This window comes from Zootoca vivipara, unplaced genomic scaffold, assembly GCF_965207765.1.
Source record: "Zootoca vivipara unplaced genomic scaffold, rZooViv2.hap1.1 HAP1_SCAFFOLD_72, whole genome shotgun sequence".
Classification (NCBI taxonomy): Eukaryota; Metazoa; Chordata; class Lepidosauria; order Squamata; family Lacertidae; genus Zootoca; species Zootoca vivipara.
The window spans coordinates 760-18,910 of NW_028291104.1; the positions used below are offsets into that span (position 1 = coordinate 760).

At 40.9% G+C, this 18,151-nt stretch overlaps 1 protein-coding gene across 1 annotated transcript; it reads right to left on the reverse strand.

The window, feature by feature from the left end:
- Window positions 1–707: 707 nt before the first annotated feature.
- On the reverse strand, window positions 708–17,073 carry LOC118095210 (signal transducer and activator of transcription 4). The gene is made up of 13 exons (XM_088660231.1): window positions 17,060–17,073; window positions 16,869–16,962; window positions 16,184–16,225; window positions 15,113–15,196; window positions 13,983–14,081; window positions 12,867–13,002; window positions 11,716–11,768; window positions 9,874–9,968; window positions 6,219–6,355; window positions 5,545–5,736; window positions 4,554–4,620; window positions 4,148–4,256; window positions 708–2,834 (listed from the first exon to the last, which is right to left on the reverse strand). The coding sequence occupies exons 2-13, from the start codon at window positions 16,920–16,922 to the stop codon at window positions 2,808–2,810; spliced, it is 1,095 nt and encodes a 364-aa protein (XP_088516357.1). The 5' UTR covers window positions 16,923–16,962; window positions 17,060–17,073; the 3' UTR covers window positions 708–2,807.
- Window positions 17,074–18,151: the final 1,078 nt, after the last annotated feature.

Below are 18,151 nucleotides of genomic sequence, written 5' to 3' on the forward strand. Positions count from 1 at the left end.
ACAGGAACCCAGGAAGTTCAGAGGGGAGCTGTCAAGGAAATATTGGCATGGACTGAAATGGACAGTGTTGTGACTTGTTGCGTCTCCTGCTGGCCAACATGGGGCAGTAGGGCTTAATAACTTATGCCAGGGAGCCCAAATCTGGTTTCACATCCTTGCTTTTAACAACAGAATTGAAGTGGAAGTTAAGGGGGGCCGGAGCTGGTTAATAGTACCCAGTTCCTTATTTGCATGAAAGTTCACAACACTGCTCAATCGGAAAACACACATATTATGCACGAGCTGGTGTTTGTACTTATCTGAACCCCAAAATTAACTCTGGTCTATCTGATATATTAACCAATTTTAGCATGTTCTCCGGTAGCAATGGAGAAAGTGAGGACTTGAGCATCATGAGCAGAATGCCTTCCTCTTATCACCATGGGCAAAGCTTGGTCCAGAAAGCACTGAACTCTTGGTTCTGTGGTCGTTTCTAGATGTCCTGTATATTAAGGCATTCATTCACGCATATTACTTACACACACACACCTCTTGAAGGTTATGCAATGATCAAAAACAATAGCATTCATTATACATGCTTCATGTGTGCAGGTCCTTTCAGAGACTGAGAGGGGCTTGGGTAACTTCAAGTTTCTGAGACCCCTAGCCATTATAAAAATAAAAAATGACAATACAGGAGTGGGTGAATAAGGCACACACAAAAAAGAGAGACATAATTTGTGTATTTATTTGACTTTTTTCCTACCCTTCATGCACCAATTCGCCAGATAAATCTTTTTTTGCCATTAAGATTTTTTGTTTTTTCACATTTCACTAAAATACAGAAAACTAATGTAAAAAAACAACAACAATCCACAAACAGTAGTAAAAATAGACTATGAAGTCCTCTCTTAAAGGTTCTTATCCCTTACCACCCACAGAAGGTAGTAGCCCCTCCCAGCTCTCACAGCTGATATTAAGCATGGTAAATCCATTCCAATGTTCTTATCTCATAGTCAACTAGACTTAAAACTATAAAGACACAAAAATATAACAATTCTCTACCTTTCAACACCTATTTGAACCAAGCTCAGCTATCGGTAGTGGTTTCTTTATATAATCAGCTGTTACCGGTAGTCATATTCACTATACACTTTCCAGCCAAGGTGGTCTGCTATTCTTTTGGCCATGCAAAAACCACTTGTCTTGGAGCTAGAAAATCCAGTTCTCAATCTGATGTCCAGCCGTTTCTGGATATGTGTCAATTTATTCAATATTTCCAATGCGGCTAGGCTTTAATGAAAGGCCCAATGTGTTTTCACACATTGCAGTCATTCTAGCATGTAGTTTTTAAGGCTGCTTCGAAGAGTTATTCACATATGTTCTCCATTGTATCAAGGTTTAATATATCGTAAGAATGACAGTTTGGTGCACACAGATTAAAATATCACAAGAATAAATATATAGCAAAACACATAAGCTTTGTGGATATGCACAACTTGTAAGATTTGTTGAAAGCATGGTGGATTTTGGAATGGCTGCCAGGATTCATAGTTCAAGATCCAGAAGTTGCAAGAATTGAAATATAGAACCCCAATTTTTAGGGAGTGGGAAGGACAGACTGCAAAGAGCAGCAGGAATTCTACCACAATTCCCCATTAAATTATATCTATATAGTGTATAAAGGCAGAAGTAAGATTTTTAGACCTGTGCAACTAATTTGATTCCAGCATTTCAGTAGTACATCCATTTCCTAATTTTTCATTGCCACTTGTTTCATGTACCAAGTTCTAGTCCCAGTTCAGACATAATGCTAAAACAGGGTTGTGAGAACAAGCCAAAGTGAGCCTCAGGCTTGCACAGTGCCAATGCTCTCCTCCTTCACATGCAATGTCAGGAAAGTGCATACAGTGGTACCTCGACTTACGAAGACGATCTGTTCCGCGGCCGTCTTCGTAAGTCGAAGTCTTCGGTTGTCGAAGCGGCACTTCTGTGAAAGGACTTCCGGGGTTGTCGACTTTGGAAGTCAAAACCTTCGGAAGTCGAGGTACCACTGTACTTCTATCCAGGGCTGGATTTAGGTTTGATGAGGCCCTGAGCCTAAGCTAATGAAGGTAATGGGGCCCTTTATATGTCCAGCTGTCCTTTGTCAACAACAAATTGTCGCTGTTTTTTGTGTTGAATATATGCTATATGGTCATTGATGAACCTTATACATAAATCCGGCACTGCTTCCATTAGCAATTTTAAATCATCTGCAGCTTTCTGTTATGGAAAAACTGATGAAATGGTGATTTATCTTCACTGTGCTTAGTTCAAACAAGCCAGGACTAGAATAAGAGAATCACAGAATAGTTGGAAAGGACCACAAGTACCATCTAGTTCAACTTGCTGCAATGCAGGAATCTTTTGCCCCACCTGGAGCTCAAACCCTGAGTCTCGTGCTGTATTGACTGAGCTATCCCTCGGGGCTAAACCATGGAGAGCAGGAGTGGGGTGCACAAGCCAAAGGCTTATCACAGCTTGTTCTTGGACCCAAACCATGTTATGTCTGAACCAGGCTAAGTATTGACTTAATTTATGAAAGCAGAGTTTGGTAAAAGACAATTGTGTGTGTCTGGAGGAATGATGAGGAGCCTATGGTTCTCATCAACACCAGTCAGGATGACTAACAGTAATTGATGATGGCAGTTGTACTCCAGAAATGTCTGTAGGGCCACAGGTTCCCCATCTGTGCTCCACATGATACAGATACAGTACAAAGGGAACTAGAAAAATATCTTCTTAGGAATGTTTGTTTAAAAACATACATATGCACTTTAGAATCGTCAGTCAGCTGAATATGGAGAACTCAACTGGAAGAGAAGAAGAAGAAGAAGAATCTATCAGTTCGTGGAAATTTGTTGCTGTTTGTTTTCTGAAATGCAAGTTGAGCTACAGCTTGCTGGAAATGAGAATGCCAAATGCGTATCTGAAAACTGAAAGTTGAAGCAAGCAAAAAATCTATTTGTTCCCCTCTTGCGACATTAATTCAGAGGGGGGGGGAAATATCACTGAGGATTAGAGTCCCAATTTGATCTTTAAAATCATTTTTTAAAGACCCAGCTTCGTTTTGGAAGCTTGTGCCATATCAGTCCTACGGAGGAAGCAGTACTAAATAGGCAAAGTGTTGTCTTTTCCTTAGTTGGTGGAGGAATGCGCAAGCTTGTGAATTATACAAAACTATTCATCGTAGCGAAAGAAAGTGCAGCCTATTGAGGGCTACAGATACAGTAGTTTGGTTATAAATGTAGAAATTTTCTCTTATAAGTATACATTTATCAGTGTGTTGTGTGCAGTATTTGCATAATTCCTTAAAATGGAAGCAGTTTCTGGAGCTGCAAGGTAGCAAACAAGCATGTATGTACAGGGAGTCTTTTAAGAGCGCCTGCGAGGATTTTATTGGGAAACAGTTTATTGCTTCCTAACCATTTGAAGAGCTAAGTGTTTTAGAGTACTATTCTCTTCTCCTCCTAACAAACTACTCAGTCTTCCCTATGAAGCTGTCCTTTTAGCATGGGCTGGCTTAGTGTGCTGTCTGAACCCAGAATCACTGTTAAGCTGTCTCCCTCTCAACCTGAGTGGGAACCAAGAACAGGTGCAAAGCGGCTGCAGTCTGCTCAGAGAGAGACCACCCATTTGTGTTAAGCCATCGTTTCAGTTCATATTATGTGAGAACACAGTCGCTAGCGCTTTCGTTATAGCGCCTGATAACCAGTGCTGGCATACATAGTGCCGTTTTATCAACAGCGGAAAAAAGTTAGTGACGATAAAACTTTGCGCAGTCTGGTACAGTGGCACCTCAGAAGCCGAACGGAATCCGTTCCAGAAGTCCGTTCGACTTCCAAAACATTTGGAAACCAAGGCGCGGCTTCCGATTGGCTGCAGGAAGCTCCTGCAGCCAGTTGGAAGCCGTGGAAGTTGCGTCAGACGTTCCGCTTCCAAAGAACGTTTGCAAACCGGAACACTCACTTCCTGGTTTGTGGTGTTCGGGAGCCAAAACGTTCGACTTGCAAGACTTTCGGGGACCCAAGGTACGACTGTATTCTAAAAGATACCCAGCCCACTCCTTAACAGCAACTCTTCATTTGTTAACCACAATTTAGAAGAAATTAAGTTTGGAACGTACAGCAGTTTCCATTACGGTAGGGCTCAGGTGCTCTCTCAAAATAGCATAGACACTTGGAGACATGGGGAGAAGGTCTGATGGAGAAGGCGGGTCTGTGGAATCACTCAGGCTTCAAACAAAAAAGAGAGAGACAAAAATGACATCTTGAATGAGTAATACGCGAGAAGCAGATACAGTACTGTTGTAAGGGACTGAGCTCAATTGACACCTCAAGCACATACTTACTTTATTTTCACTTCCCATCAATCCTGGAATGTTCACCCACTTATTAGGAGAGGGTTTCCAAGACAAAGCAGCAAAAGAAATGTAACTTCCTCTGCTGAAGAGCAACATACCAAGTCGACTGATATGCCAGACTTTCCAGACTAAGAAGTTTGGGAAACACGACTTAATCAGCATGACTCACATTTTGGAGACTGGAATAAATACAGAGGGGACGTAACCTTTGGTTCCTCCTTCCATAGGCCTTGGCACTAAATTAAAGCAACAACAACATTATGGACATTAAATCTCCCATCTATGAAACCAGAAGTACATATTCGGCAGTGCAGCCGGGTGAATTTGTTCTTCACTGAAGACGGTGGGGGAGGACACAGAGCTCAGTGGCAGAGCACACATTCTTCACATGCACAAGGTTCCAGGTTCAAGTCCTGGCCAAAACTACTGGTGATGGGAGAAGCTTCTGCTTGAAACCTTGGAGAACCACTGCCAGCCACAGTTGACATTAGTAAGCTAGGTGGACCGGTGGTTTGACTTGGTAAATGGCCGCTTCCTGTATTAAAGGCTGCTCCAGAAGTTCTTAGGGCGGGGCTTAACCACATTTGACTTTCTGATCTGGGCTTGTGATGGGGCATGCAGTTTTTGTATGTCTGGTTGAGTAATGGTTACAGGTAGGTAGCCGTGTTGGTCTGGATCGAAGTAAAATAAAAAAATTCCTTCAGTAGCACCTTAAAGACCAACTAAGTTTTTATTTTGGTATGAGCTTTCGTGTGCATGCACACGAAAGTGTGCATGCACACGAAAGCTCATACCAAAATAAAAACTTAGTTGGTCTTTAAGGTGCTACTGAAGGAATTTTTTTATTTTGGTTGAGTAATTAACCTTGCAGAGAATGTTCCATTTAATATTGTATTTGCGAGGGAGATGGGGAGTGACTGTTTTTGCGAAGCCAGCTTGCTTTTTCTTCTTTGCAAGTTTCGGTTTGTATTTTTGTTACTGCTTTGATTGTAAGATGTCTTGAGCACCACAAGAAGTAATTAAAAATGGACAAGCCTAATCTGTTTTTAAAGAACAAATATGGCAAGCATGAGCATCAGGAGTTTGCATGTTCAGTAGTTTTAATGTAAAACGGTGGGAGATGATTTGTTTTTTTGGTTCTTTTTTAAGCAGTAGCCTACCTTCATTTGGCTGAGAGCTATAGTGCTTTCCAAAGGCTTTGTCTTTGGGAATATCTGGATAGAGATATTTCAGTGGGTTTTCAGGAACGTTGTCTGCCATAATAACTTTGTAATCTCGTAAAATATCAGCAAATGGCAGCGCAGTTAAACGACCCTTATTATATGGTTCAACAGAATGGAAATTCACTTCTCCTGTGAAGGACAAGATAGTTATGAATAAGCAGACAGATTGCAGGTTGTTTTTTGTCAAATGGAAAGAAGAATCACAAACTCACTTATTAAAATAATAAAAATACCAAGTACACAAATGCTGGCCAGCTGCGAGCTGAGACAAGTAACAGATCCATTTTGTCCTAACCTGTTAAGGTATCAACTTAATACATTTCATAGTGGACTACTACAACCCAGAGAAGAAGGTTCAAAGAAGCTACAGCAGTCTTTATTTAATCTTACATATGTAGTTGAGGTAGCACTGAGATTTGCATTAAAAGCAACATTTGAATGATCTAAAAGGGACCTAAAAAGTTTGGTACTGGCAATTTGGCATGTGAGATGAAACGGGAGGGCGGGGCCGGGCCACTAGCGTGCATTTCCCAAATTGCTTTTTGAACTCATGGATAAGGGTAATAGGGATCTGGAGTGCAGCGTTCAGCATGTTAAAATACAGCACGTACCATTTTCTGACCGCGATACCCAGGTAAAAGTAATCCCTCCTAAGTTGCTTTCACTAAACCTCAATAAAAATGTTCCAGGCATCTTGTCCTTGAGCAAATTTCTCTCCTTTTCTTTGCTTACAAACCCCATAATACATCTGCAAAAAGAAAAAGAGGAAAATAAATAGGTTTATATGTCCACAATGCTTGTCAGAAAATCCTGTGGAATTTGCTCAGCTGAATAAAGAATATTGTGGCATGCTAAAGACGAACAGCTTTTGTGGACTAAAGAATTTTTCTAAGGTGCCACAAACGCTTAGTTGTTGCTGCAATAGACTAAGGGCTTGACCACACCAGAGCAAAATGTGGACCCCATCCCAGTGTTGTCCTGGACCTTTCCCCCTTTCACAGGTTTACAATCCTGAATATTTTTGACTTTCCAAGGATTGAAAACCCCTGCATTTCAAGGGGGTGGGATCTGAGTCTACTCTGGAATTGAGAATGTCTTATGGATGTCCTTACATTAGAGGAGAAACAGACCAGTGTGAATCCAGAGTTTGCTCTGGTGTGGACCCCTTCAGGAACCTGACAAAATGTTATGCAGCAAGCACATGTAATTGCTGGTCACCTGCAACTTTTTACATTCAAACTGCAGCACGGAGGTCCAAACTTTATTAAGGAAGTGGTGCTGAAGGGAATGTTTACGTCTTTTCTGCTATTCTGTTTCATATTCTATATTGCTCTCCTGAAGTAGTTTTTGGCAGACCGGTGGTTCCTCATCATGCTTGTCTCTAGAAGGATCAGCAAAGGCCCTATGATCAGTATTCAGTGATAAACCCTGTGATAAACTTCCATACAAAACAAAAATGCAACCCATTACGGTAAATATTTCTGCACTTTCAATGCATAGTCTCTTAAATAGGTTTATGGTCAGGTGATGAGGTTTATAAATGAAATTCTTGGTAGCATTCTTGCTAGATTCTTGGTATAGTGAAGGACATGCACCAAACAAAATTAATTACTTGCAACGCAATGTTTAACCTTATATATTATTTTCACTCGCATTTTCTGACAGTCTGCTTAAAATATAATAGTAACCAACAACACCTAAACAGTGTATACAATTCTATTTAAACAGTAACCATCTTTTAAAAAATCTGGATACATGATATTATGAAATTATATTTCATATTTACATATATAAATGAAATGTTTTATTTCTTTTGTAATGATTTCATTTTTCTGGATTTTTTAGAAAGGCTTTTGGTTAATTACATAATTTTTCCTGACAGTCCAGTGATGGTTTTTGTACACCTAAAATTTGTCAAGAGTTAGGTATTGTTAATTTTATAATTTGAGTGTATATTGGCTTTTTTTTTTTTAAAGGATTGTGTTTCTTTTACTCTGCATTTGTTAACCACCTCGAGACTTTGTGGAGACATAAGCAGGATTTTTTTTTTAAAAAAAACACCCCTATTAATCCTGAAGAATGGGGTGTGGGAAATGGGTCCAGTACGTTTCCTTTCCCTCCAGCAGGGTCAGTAGGAGTTTCCAGGAGGCAAGTTAAACCACACATACAGTATATGAGGGAGTAAAAATTCAGAAGATTGGGTCATGGTTACTTTTTATTTTATTTTTAGGGCATATGTGGTTTGGCTTGAATTCTCAACCAGCTGGATAAGCAAAATGCTTAAAATGGCTAACAAAACTGCAAATACATCTGAAATAAATGGTGACTGTGTGCACACATATTCCTGGCAGAAATTCCTGTGGTTAATCTTTGTCCTCTAGCAGAACTGCAAGGTTCCACTGGAAGCTCCCTGGAACTGAGTGGCAATGACATTTTCATATGTGCACTCGGGTGAATCATGGTGTTGCTCTAGGGCAGCAAAAGAGCCAGGTATTACAATTGGGGCCTGTGCACGCCAGTTTACTATGTGTCTGCAGCTGTTTGCATTCTCATTTGATTTGCATAGCTCACATTGCCTTACCCCTTCGACAGCACCAGTCTCTATGCTTTCCCCAAGTGAATTTGGGTTTATGCAATACCGGCAGAGCTTTTTCTCCGCCTGAACTCATTTCCGGCACCTCTCAGGTGGGCGCCATTGCCATTCTAAGAGAATGAGGGAGGTGTTCATGGTGAGACCTCTTTGTCTAGAAAAAGAGCACTGGATACGGGGGTAATCAGATACCCTGGAGGAAATTGGGGCCACAGAACATTTGTTTTGGTGTTTTGGGGGTAAGTGGATCAATATCCATTTCTGCTTCTCTCTTTTCCATGCCCACTACTTCCTCACTCCTTTCATTTCTTTTCTGGCTGTGCTCCAAACTATTTCCGGTGCACTCCTGAATGGAGGAATGTGTCCCCCCACCCTTTGATCCCTCAAATATGCACAAAGCGAGAACCATGTTGGTGCTTAATCGGCATAAGAGAATTAAGAAATTAGAAGGCAGGGACAAACACAAAAAGGATCACATACTGGTATGAACAGGAAACACCAGTGTTGTTCCTTGTATACAAATACAAATACATGTGAGTGTGGCCTGTCAGTTTGCATTTCTTAGTACAAAAATAGTGATCTGACGTGTAGAGATATTTCCTATTCTAATTGATTCAAGAGGGTTCTGGAAGCTTCTCTGTGTGAAATAAGCAGAAGGTTCATGAACGCAGAAGGTTCATGTTTGGGTTATTCCTTCAGAGAAGCTGAGTACAGAGCTGGCTTAAACTGGTTCTGTTATCTCTTTCTGTCAAGGTCATGCTGACTGTAAGAGTAAGGCCAGAAGGAGCCTGGATTTCCCTCTCTTTCTATCTCTCTTCTTTCTGGTGTGGTGTTCTATATATAGTGTTAAGGTTTAGTCTTATTATAAGTTATTGTAAGTTTAAGTTACGTCTGCTGCAACTGGATTTCTTATGGACGGTGCCAATCCTGAATGTATTGGATTTGTGACCATCATGCTCATTTGCCTTCAGTAGCAGTAAAGCTCTGCTGGGTGAAATACAATTGCCTCTGGTCTATTTTGGGGGGAATCCCACAGCATGTTTAAGTTTTTGCTCTGTACGTTGGAGTTCTGCTCTGGATTAATATTGAGTAGAATACATGGCAGGACTACTATGGCCTAAGTTGAATGGAGGGGGTAGGGAGTGGATTAACAGCAAAATAACATTCAAATATGGACAAGCCCTCAGTATGGCACAAATGCACTACTGCAGGCACCCCCAACCTTTGGCCCTCCAGATGTTTTGGACTACAATTCCCATCATCCCTGACCACTGGTCCTTTTAGCTAGGGATCATGGGAGTTGTAGGCCAAAACATCTGGAGGGCCGCAGGTTGGGGATGCCTGCACTAGTGCAACTCTTATTGTCATTATTAAATTTTAAAAAATTCAATAGAAAATTTTCACAAGAAACTCCTCTTGCAATTCAAATGTAGGCAGAGGTGGGGTAACATAGGAGGTGTTTTACACACACACACACACACAACTGCAATCTTAGCCATATTCTCCCATTGCGACTGCTTTTGCTGAAAATCTTCTGTTGAAAGTGACAGGATTTAAAAGTGCTTATGTCTGCTTGAGGCTGCCTTCAGAGTCTGTACCTACTTACTTAACAAATAGGAAGGACAAACATAATTCCCCGTTGCCAGTTTATGTACAATCACCAAGATGCTGCTCACCCGTCAATCCAAAGTGGAAGAATGTGCTTTTTAATCAGCTCCAAGATTGCTTCTAGCCAAGCCCAAAACGTAAATGATTTACCAGGTAAGTGTTCCTATTTATAGAACAAATCAGATACACAGAAAAATTAATTAAGCTTTCAATATAGTACCAGTAACCTTTATCTTTACACTTATTCTCCAACAAAAACAACCACTTGGTATTTGCAGACTACTGGAGGTCTCCTGTGATACTATTTCTAAACAGTATTTAGCTCCCCTCGTCAGCATATGAGACTACACTTTGCTATCAAACGTTCCAAAGCCAGTCTATAAGTAGCTATTCCCCCTATTTTTCCTTGTGGAACTACCCACCACATGTGACACACATACCCCACCACCAAAGAAGTTTATCTGTGAAGGAACATGGTTCTCGGACTAGAAAGGGTTCCCCACTCCTAGGCTGGATCTACACTGAACTGTAAAAACGCTATTTAAAGCTATTTAAAAACCCTGTTATATAGCTCTCAATGCAATTTCCCATTCCCATCGTGGTTCTGCAACGCCCTCTGGTGTCACACTTTTATAACACATTTTAAACGTTATAACTGACCAGTATAGATTCACCCCTAGTCTATGGTCTTTTAACACTGTTCCAAATAAAGCACTTTATTTCATATTTGTAATAATCATAATGCCATATTTCCTCTCCTATCCCATCCCTCTCAAAAGAAGAAAAACCAAATAGAAGTGAGAACAAAACAATGAAACTCTATATGCCAGTTTTTCTCAACTTTGTGTCCCCAGATGTTGATGAACTACAACTCCCATCATCCCTGACCACTGGCCCTGCTAGCAAGGAATGATGGCAGTTGTAGTCCAACAATATCTGGGAATCCAAACTTGAAAAAGGCTATTATATTATATACCATATAATATGTCAATTTCAGTTTCACTTAGCCACTTGCTTCTTTCCAGTCTTCAGTTCATTTCTCCGCATTTCTGCATAAGTTTGCAATTTCATTTCAAAATAAGTGTTTGTGAAAATTCATCAGCATCAGTGCAAATCTCTCCTAATATGCACACTTTTTCATTTCATAAACTGTATATACAGCTTGTTTGTAGAACTCCTCAAAGTGGTTTTTGCAAAGCAATTTCTCAAAATATAATAAATGCATTTATATGTTATTTTCACTAATCTATGGATTTATAGGTGCACTTTACCCTCATATATGCATTTTTGTACACATTATCTGACTAGCAAAATTCATAAGAAGTGTGATTTTCAAATAATGGCTGTGCTTCAGTTTGGGTATTGAGTTTCAGGAAGTGCGAGTTATGTAAGTTCACATTTAAATGCAAAATTAATTGAATTTCTCCACAAATCCCTTTTATTCACCCACCAGTGAAGCAAGGCTGCACCACTACCCTTTTTATTTGCAGATATGATGTTGCACTTTTGCTACTCAAAAGCTATACAGCAAACAGGGTTGGCACAAGAAACTTAGGCATCTGAGGAGAACCACAAAATGGCATGGCCACCACCCACCAGGGAAGAAGGGGCAAATGAAGACTTATATCAGGAACAAGGTAGGAGTCAAGATCTATTTTGGGGACAAGAGAGGGTGCAATAGCAGCAACAGCAGGTGATACATTCCTTGAAGGCTGGATCTGCTCCCCTGTGGATCCTGCCACCTGAGGCAGTTTCCATACATTGCCTCATGGGTGGGCCGGCCCCACGTGCAAGCATCATGCAAAGACTAAAATAGTTGCTTGGGAGTAAGTTGAGTGTTTGGAAAGACCTGTGTGCAAACATGGCCAAGAATGCAACCAACATTTTGAAACAACTTAACAATGGCATACCTTACAGAACTTTGACCAGGAAAGTTGATGGTCCCCATAACTAACTTGCTGTCCTAAAATTTAATTGGGGGGGGGGAATGTTAGGCCAACATCTTTCCAAAATGTGTTTTAAATATCGCAGTTTGAAACAATTTAAAAAGACAAGCACAATTTCCCAGTTGGACTAAAGATTGAAGTACTGTATATTCCTGCGTATAAGATTACTTTTTAACCCAGGAAAATCTTCTCGAAAGTCGGGGGTCATCTTATACGCTGGGTCGTATTTCTTATACGGCGAGTATACTGTATCCCAAACTCTATATTTTAACTGGAAAAGTTGGGGGTCGTTTTATACGCCCAGTCATCTTATACGCCGGAATATACGGTACTATGAAGCAATCTGGGATTTTCAAAATCCTGCAAAACAGCAAAGAAGAAGCTAATAATAATAACAACAATAATTTTATTATTTATACCCTGCCCTTCAGGCTGGGTTTCCCCAGCCACTCTGAGTGGATTACAGCATACCTAGATGACTAATATTTTACATATGTAGTCGTACCTCGGCTCCCGAACGCCTTGGGAGTCGAACGTTCCAGCTCCCAAACGATCAAAAACCAGAAGTGTGTTCCGGTTCCGCAGCTTCCAATTGGCTGCAGGAGTTTCCTGCAGCCAATCAGAAGCCACACATGGGTTTTCGAATGTTTTGGAAGTTGAACGGACTATTGGGATGGATTCTGTTCAACTTCCGAGGTAGGACTGTATGATTCATTAGAGGTCTGAAAGAAATAATTAGGAGCAAAGCATTTCCAGCTTCAAGGTCAGCCCAAAACATTCTGCTGCCCGAGAAAAAGGGTAAAATGATGACCCATTCCTCATATAGAAGCCAACTGGAATGGCTGGTGAATCTTACTTCAGCACCAGCAACAGAACATCACCGTCCACCCCCAACCCCCTGAGGATAGCAAGCTAATTTAAGAAAATCAGGACAGACCATGGAGTATGCACAGGTTTGTCCTCCAATATCAATATTTCACCACTATTTCCCCACAGCGCATCTGCCACATGAGGCAACTGCCTCAATCCACCTAATGTTAGGGCCGGCATGATTTACAACAGGACACAGTTTGGCTCAGAGAATTTAATGTTGAAAATTTGCTTTATAGTTTCACCTGTAAGTTTGTCTGCCAGCATACTAAGTTGATCAGAGTTGAGTCCACGGCCAACGTATGATGAAAACTGCCAGCTCAGTACTTCCAAGACTTGATTCAAAGTGCCGGGTGGTGGATTATTAAAGAAAGCCAGGTTCTGCAGCCAAATAAAAGTTAACACAGCATTCTGTTAGCTGCTCATTGTTTCCATATGTGAGCTGTCTTGGGAACTCTGAAGGCCACCCATGCCAGAACCTGAACCTGAGCCCAAGCCCAGGTAGCTGCACCTGAACCGCCCACACCAGAATCCGAACCTGGGCTGCCAGCACCAGAGCCAGAGCCCAAACCCCTATGTATTCACCATCCGTGAATACTGTTTGCCCAGAGTGGACACGCAGGAGGACTTCCTGTCACACCTGGTCTGGAACACCCTCCCCCTGCATGTGACCAGGTAGGTGGGCGTGATCCTGGGTGACCTTGTAAGAGGGCCAGTCACGCAGCCATCTTCCCTTACTCTTTTGCTGCTTTCTTCTGATACTGATGTATTTTGCTGTCTGCTGGCTCTCAGTCAGCAGGACATGGGCTCAAATCCCTATGAGGTATGAACCCACTCTCTTTTCTGTAACTCTAAGGCTAAAGCCTGCCTTCAGAGATTTAACTGTGAACTGAATGTGATTAAACTTCTTATTACTTTTAAAAGAAGACTGTTGTCTTTGTTCTTTTTAGGAGGGATGAAAGGGGACTTGTCAGGAACAGAACCCAATCTGGACAAAGCCAGATTGGATTGCTTAAGTAAACAGATTCAAACAAATCTAACAACTAGCTTCCTGCTATATATTGGGGAATGCACTCTGCTGCCGACTCACAAGCATGAGTTAGGGAGCATACTGTTAAATCAATATATCCTCTCCTGTATATTCTCCCAATACTTTAGTTGGAGATTTTAAGAAAGAGTAAATATAGACTGTAAATAAAATTCAGAACATAGGTGCATCATCTTTCAACTACCAATAAGGATACACAAGTGTCTTGAGTATTTCTTAGAGACTTGTGGGAAAGATGCATCATGGGAAAGAAGCCCTCTGTGCTTCTACACCCAGTTCATGAAAAACAGGAATTTTGCTATATAAAACCTACCTGTGGTTCACTTGTGGGCAAGTTGTACCAGATAATAGAAGCCCAAGCACTGGGCAATTGGCTGACATTGGAAATCATCACTACTGGTAAGGAACTCGTCTGATGAAAAAGATGCATAGATTTCATTGTTTATATGGAACAGACTGTAGTTCTGAACTGAATGCATTAGAAGTTACTGATGCAAATGTCATAAAATGCTGCAATCAAAATGCTATATGGTAGGTGTACTCTTGTTGATTTTTGCAGGTAATCAATATTGTTGGAGTTCAGCTTTCTATGCTGGACTCCACATGCAGGGCTACTTGTGGCATGTGCCAACCAATAAACCCAAGCTACAAAGGCAGAATGGGACGCGGGTGGCACTGTGGGTTAAACCACAGAGCCTAGGGCTTGCCGATCAGAAGGTCGGCGGTTCGAATCCCCGCGACGGGGTGAGCTCCCGTTGCTCTGTCCCAGCTCCTGCCAACCTAGCAGTTTGAAAGCACGTCAAAGTACAAGTAGATAAATAGGTATCACTACAGCGGGAAGGTAAATGGTGTTTCTGTGTGCTGCTCTGGTTCGCCAGAAGTGGCTCTGTCATGCTGGCCACATGACCTGGAAGCTGTATGCCAGCTCCCTCGGCAAATAATGCAAGATGAGCGCCGCAACCCCAGAGTCGGTCACAACTGGACCTAATGGTCAGGGGTCCCTTACAAAGGCAGGATACAAGAGGAGCTAGAAAACAAATGGAACTTTGGAGAAATAAGTCATCGCTTGTTTGACCATGTGTGGGTCAACTTATGTTTAACTTGTGATTTGTTAAACAAACAAGGGTGTAGCATTTTGTAAAACAGGCCACTGTTTCTAGATACAATGCTATGTTGGTTTTCAAACAGAATGTGTTCCGGGAGTCCATTCAACTCCCAGAACCGTTCAAAAACCAAAGCGCAGCTTTTGATTGGCTGCAGGAGCATCCTGCAGACAATGAGAAGCCGTGCCGGATGTTTGGCTTCTGAATATCGGAACACTCACTTCCGGGTTTCAATCGTTCAGGAGCTGATTTGTTTGGGAGCCAAGGCATTCGGCTTCGAAGGTATGACTGTATAGTTTTCCTTTATAGGCCACTTTATATATATACTGAGAGCACTTACTTCCAGGTCTATTGTCAGACCATATAAGCAGACTTGTGTTTCAAAGGTTATAGAGTGTAGTTCTTCAGTTACCATTTGAGGGCCCTGTAGAGATTGAAAAGGGTTTTATATAAAATATCTGAAACACATATGACACTAAACATGAGCGAGTTGGAATGCAACTCAAACAGCCAAATTACTATATTTTGAAATTTTCTTAAACAGGATTAGATGCATTGTGGATTTTCAACTCCACTACGCTTGCTTCCGAAGTTTCCTGCATTTCCTAATTTAATTTAAACAAGAACAAAAAAAAATTGTTGAGTGATGCATCTTACTTCTCAAAACATTAAAAAAACTAACTGTGCTATTTGAAGGCTGCTTTCAGTAATGGCAGAAATACCATCATCTTCAGGTTGTAAATTTCAGTGGAAACGGTTAATTTCAAAATCAGGGCTGCATTTTACAGATTTTATTTTTATTTTTTAGGAAAGTGAAATGAATCAATTTATCCAGAAGAGGGAGCCCCAAAGCTACTTTTCTATTACTGTAAACCCTAATGGGTAGAAATAAATTGTCGCTGCCCTTTAGAAGGTCCAGTGCTTGTTTTTCTTGGGGGGGGGCGCAGGGGTATGCATACCCCTAAACATTTTTTGAATCTAAGTGTGGCCTCATTGAGGGGCAGCATTTCAATATGAGTAGGAAGATGAGAGTACCCCTAAACATTTTTTTGAAAAAAAAGCACTGAGAAGGTCTATCGATAAAAATATTTCTGCCACATGTTGCCATTGTTTAAAGAAAATAACAGAGCATGATAGCATTTCAGCTGCAATTGCTTATCTCTCTTCTCTCTCAATATCAAACCTTTGACTCAATTTAGGTATTCATATTTAAAGAGGGATGGGGGAGAAGGACTTTTATCATTCATTCATTCATTTTAAGCAGTAAACTATTGGTGTACCATGCGTTATATGACCATTATAAATTTATACTTAACTTATATGGATAAATATGGACAATGACATTTTCTTCAACTCAATAGGGCAGCTATGCCACACTACAAATACAATCCAAATGATTAAATCTTCCTACCTCACTGCCCTTGTTTCCAGTACATTTCATTTCTTTTGGTTGCTAAAAAAAGGTTAAAAATCAAGACTGAAATTAATATACAAAAGTGTTTATTCACAGAAACTGTTAGTGATGGTGCTTTGTGTTCAATTGATGACAAGGTAGCATGATGTGGGCCCTGTGATGGAGACAAAAAACCTTCCAAAAGAATAATTACGGTATAATACAGTGGAACCTTGGTTTTTGAATTTAATCCGTTCTGGAAGACCGTTCGACTTCCGAAACATTCGAAAACCGAGGAGCAATGGGCAGTCGGCAAAATCCATTGAGGGGAAAAATAAAAACATGCAGCGAAAGCCATTCGACTTCTGAGATACATTTGAAAACGGAAGCAATTACTTCCAGGTTTTTGGTGTTAGGCTTCCGATACGCTCGAAAACTGAGATTTCACTGTACTGGAGTTTTCTTATGCAATCAGATCAGCCGCTTAGTGGTCTAGCTTGGGGACTCAGAAACAGATTTCACAATTTCCATGCATTTTGCCATGTTTGCTTTTTGTTGTTGTTAAATTTTAAAAATCAGCATTGGAAGGGGGAGAAATGGAGGGGGGGAATCAGCATTGGAAGGGAAGGGAAGGGTTATATTCTCCACATACCTGCATCCGTTTCTCCATTTTGGGGACATAATTAATGAAGTATTGCCTTACCAAATGTCGAAATTCTACAGAAAGGCTCCCATTTGCAGATTCATCCATGTTCATGGCTTTTACATGAGTGCCGCAAAGGATAAATCTGCGGTTGCTAGAAGACACATCCCAGTAAGGTACACAGCAGCAGAAAAATAATAAGGGAGCAACACGTGTTTGTTGTAGAAGTTCCATCATTTATATTGTCTTACCTTATTGTAGAGGCGTTCCTAAATTAAAAAGACGACAAGAAAACCCAAGGTAATTTATTGCGCTGAACTAAAACAATGTGTTTCAAAGGGCAAAGGTTTACTCATGTTTCTGATATTTCAGAGCTTGTTCAAAGCTTATTCAAAGTATACCTGCAAATTGAGAACTAAAAGAAAACCAATAGCAGTGGCGGAGTTGGCATCATAGCTGCCAAGTTCTCCCTTTTTTTAAAGGGAAATTCCCTTATGCTGAATAGGCTTCCTCGCGGGAAAAGGGAAAACTTGGCAGCTATGGTTGGCATTCATATGAGATACAGTAATTTTATCGTCATTGTTCTCTATTTTGTTTTGTTTGGTACAGTCGTACCTTGGAAGTCGAACAGAATCTGCTCCAGAAGTCCGTTTGACTTCCAAAACGTTCGGAAACCAAAGCATAGCTTCTGATTGGCTCCAGAAAGCTCCTGCAGCCAATCAGAAGCCCCGAAAGCCCCGTTGGCCGTTTGGCTTCCAAAAATAGTTCGCAAACCAGAATAGTCACTTCTGGGTTTGCAGCGTTTGGGAGCCAAAATGTTCGACAATTAAGCTGTTCAAAAACCAAGGTACGGTTGTGCAAAGTTTCTGGTCAATGAGCATAATAAAGAGATTGACTGTTTGCAATCTTTATTTCATTGATACAACAGAATCAATTTGCATAGATTCCATCCTGCCATAGATAACTGCAACTGCTGTTAATTTTACCAAGTGGGGGCATTCGTAGGATTTCTTCCAAAGTTGAATTTTGTGCTGAAACCATGGAACAGTGATCAGTACTTTGAAACAAAATTTAAAAACTCCTTCCAGCAGCACCTTAGAGACCAACCAAGTTTGTCATTGGTATGCACACGAAAGCTCATACCAATGACAAACTTAGTTGCGTCTCTAAGGTGCTGCTAGAAGGAAGTTTTTTTATTTTGTTTCGACTACGTCAGACCAACACGGCTACCTACCTGTAACTAGTACTTTGAAAGTTGTGGTTGTAGAAACACACTTGCTAAGGAGGCCTAAGCAATCCTGACACCTGTCTCTATGCCAGGGGTTGGCAAGGTTTATCTTGCC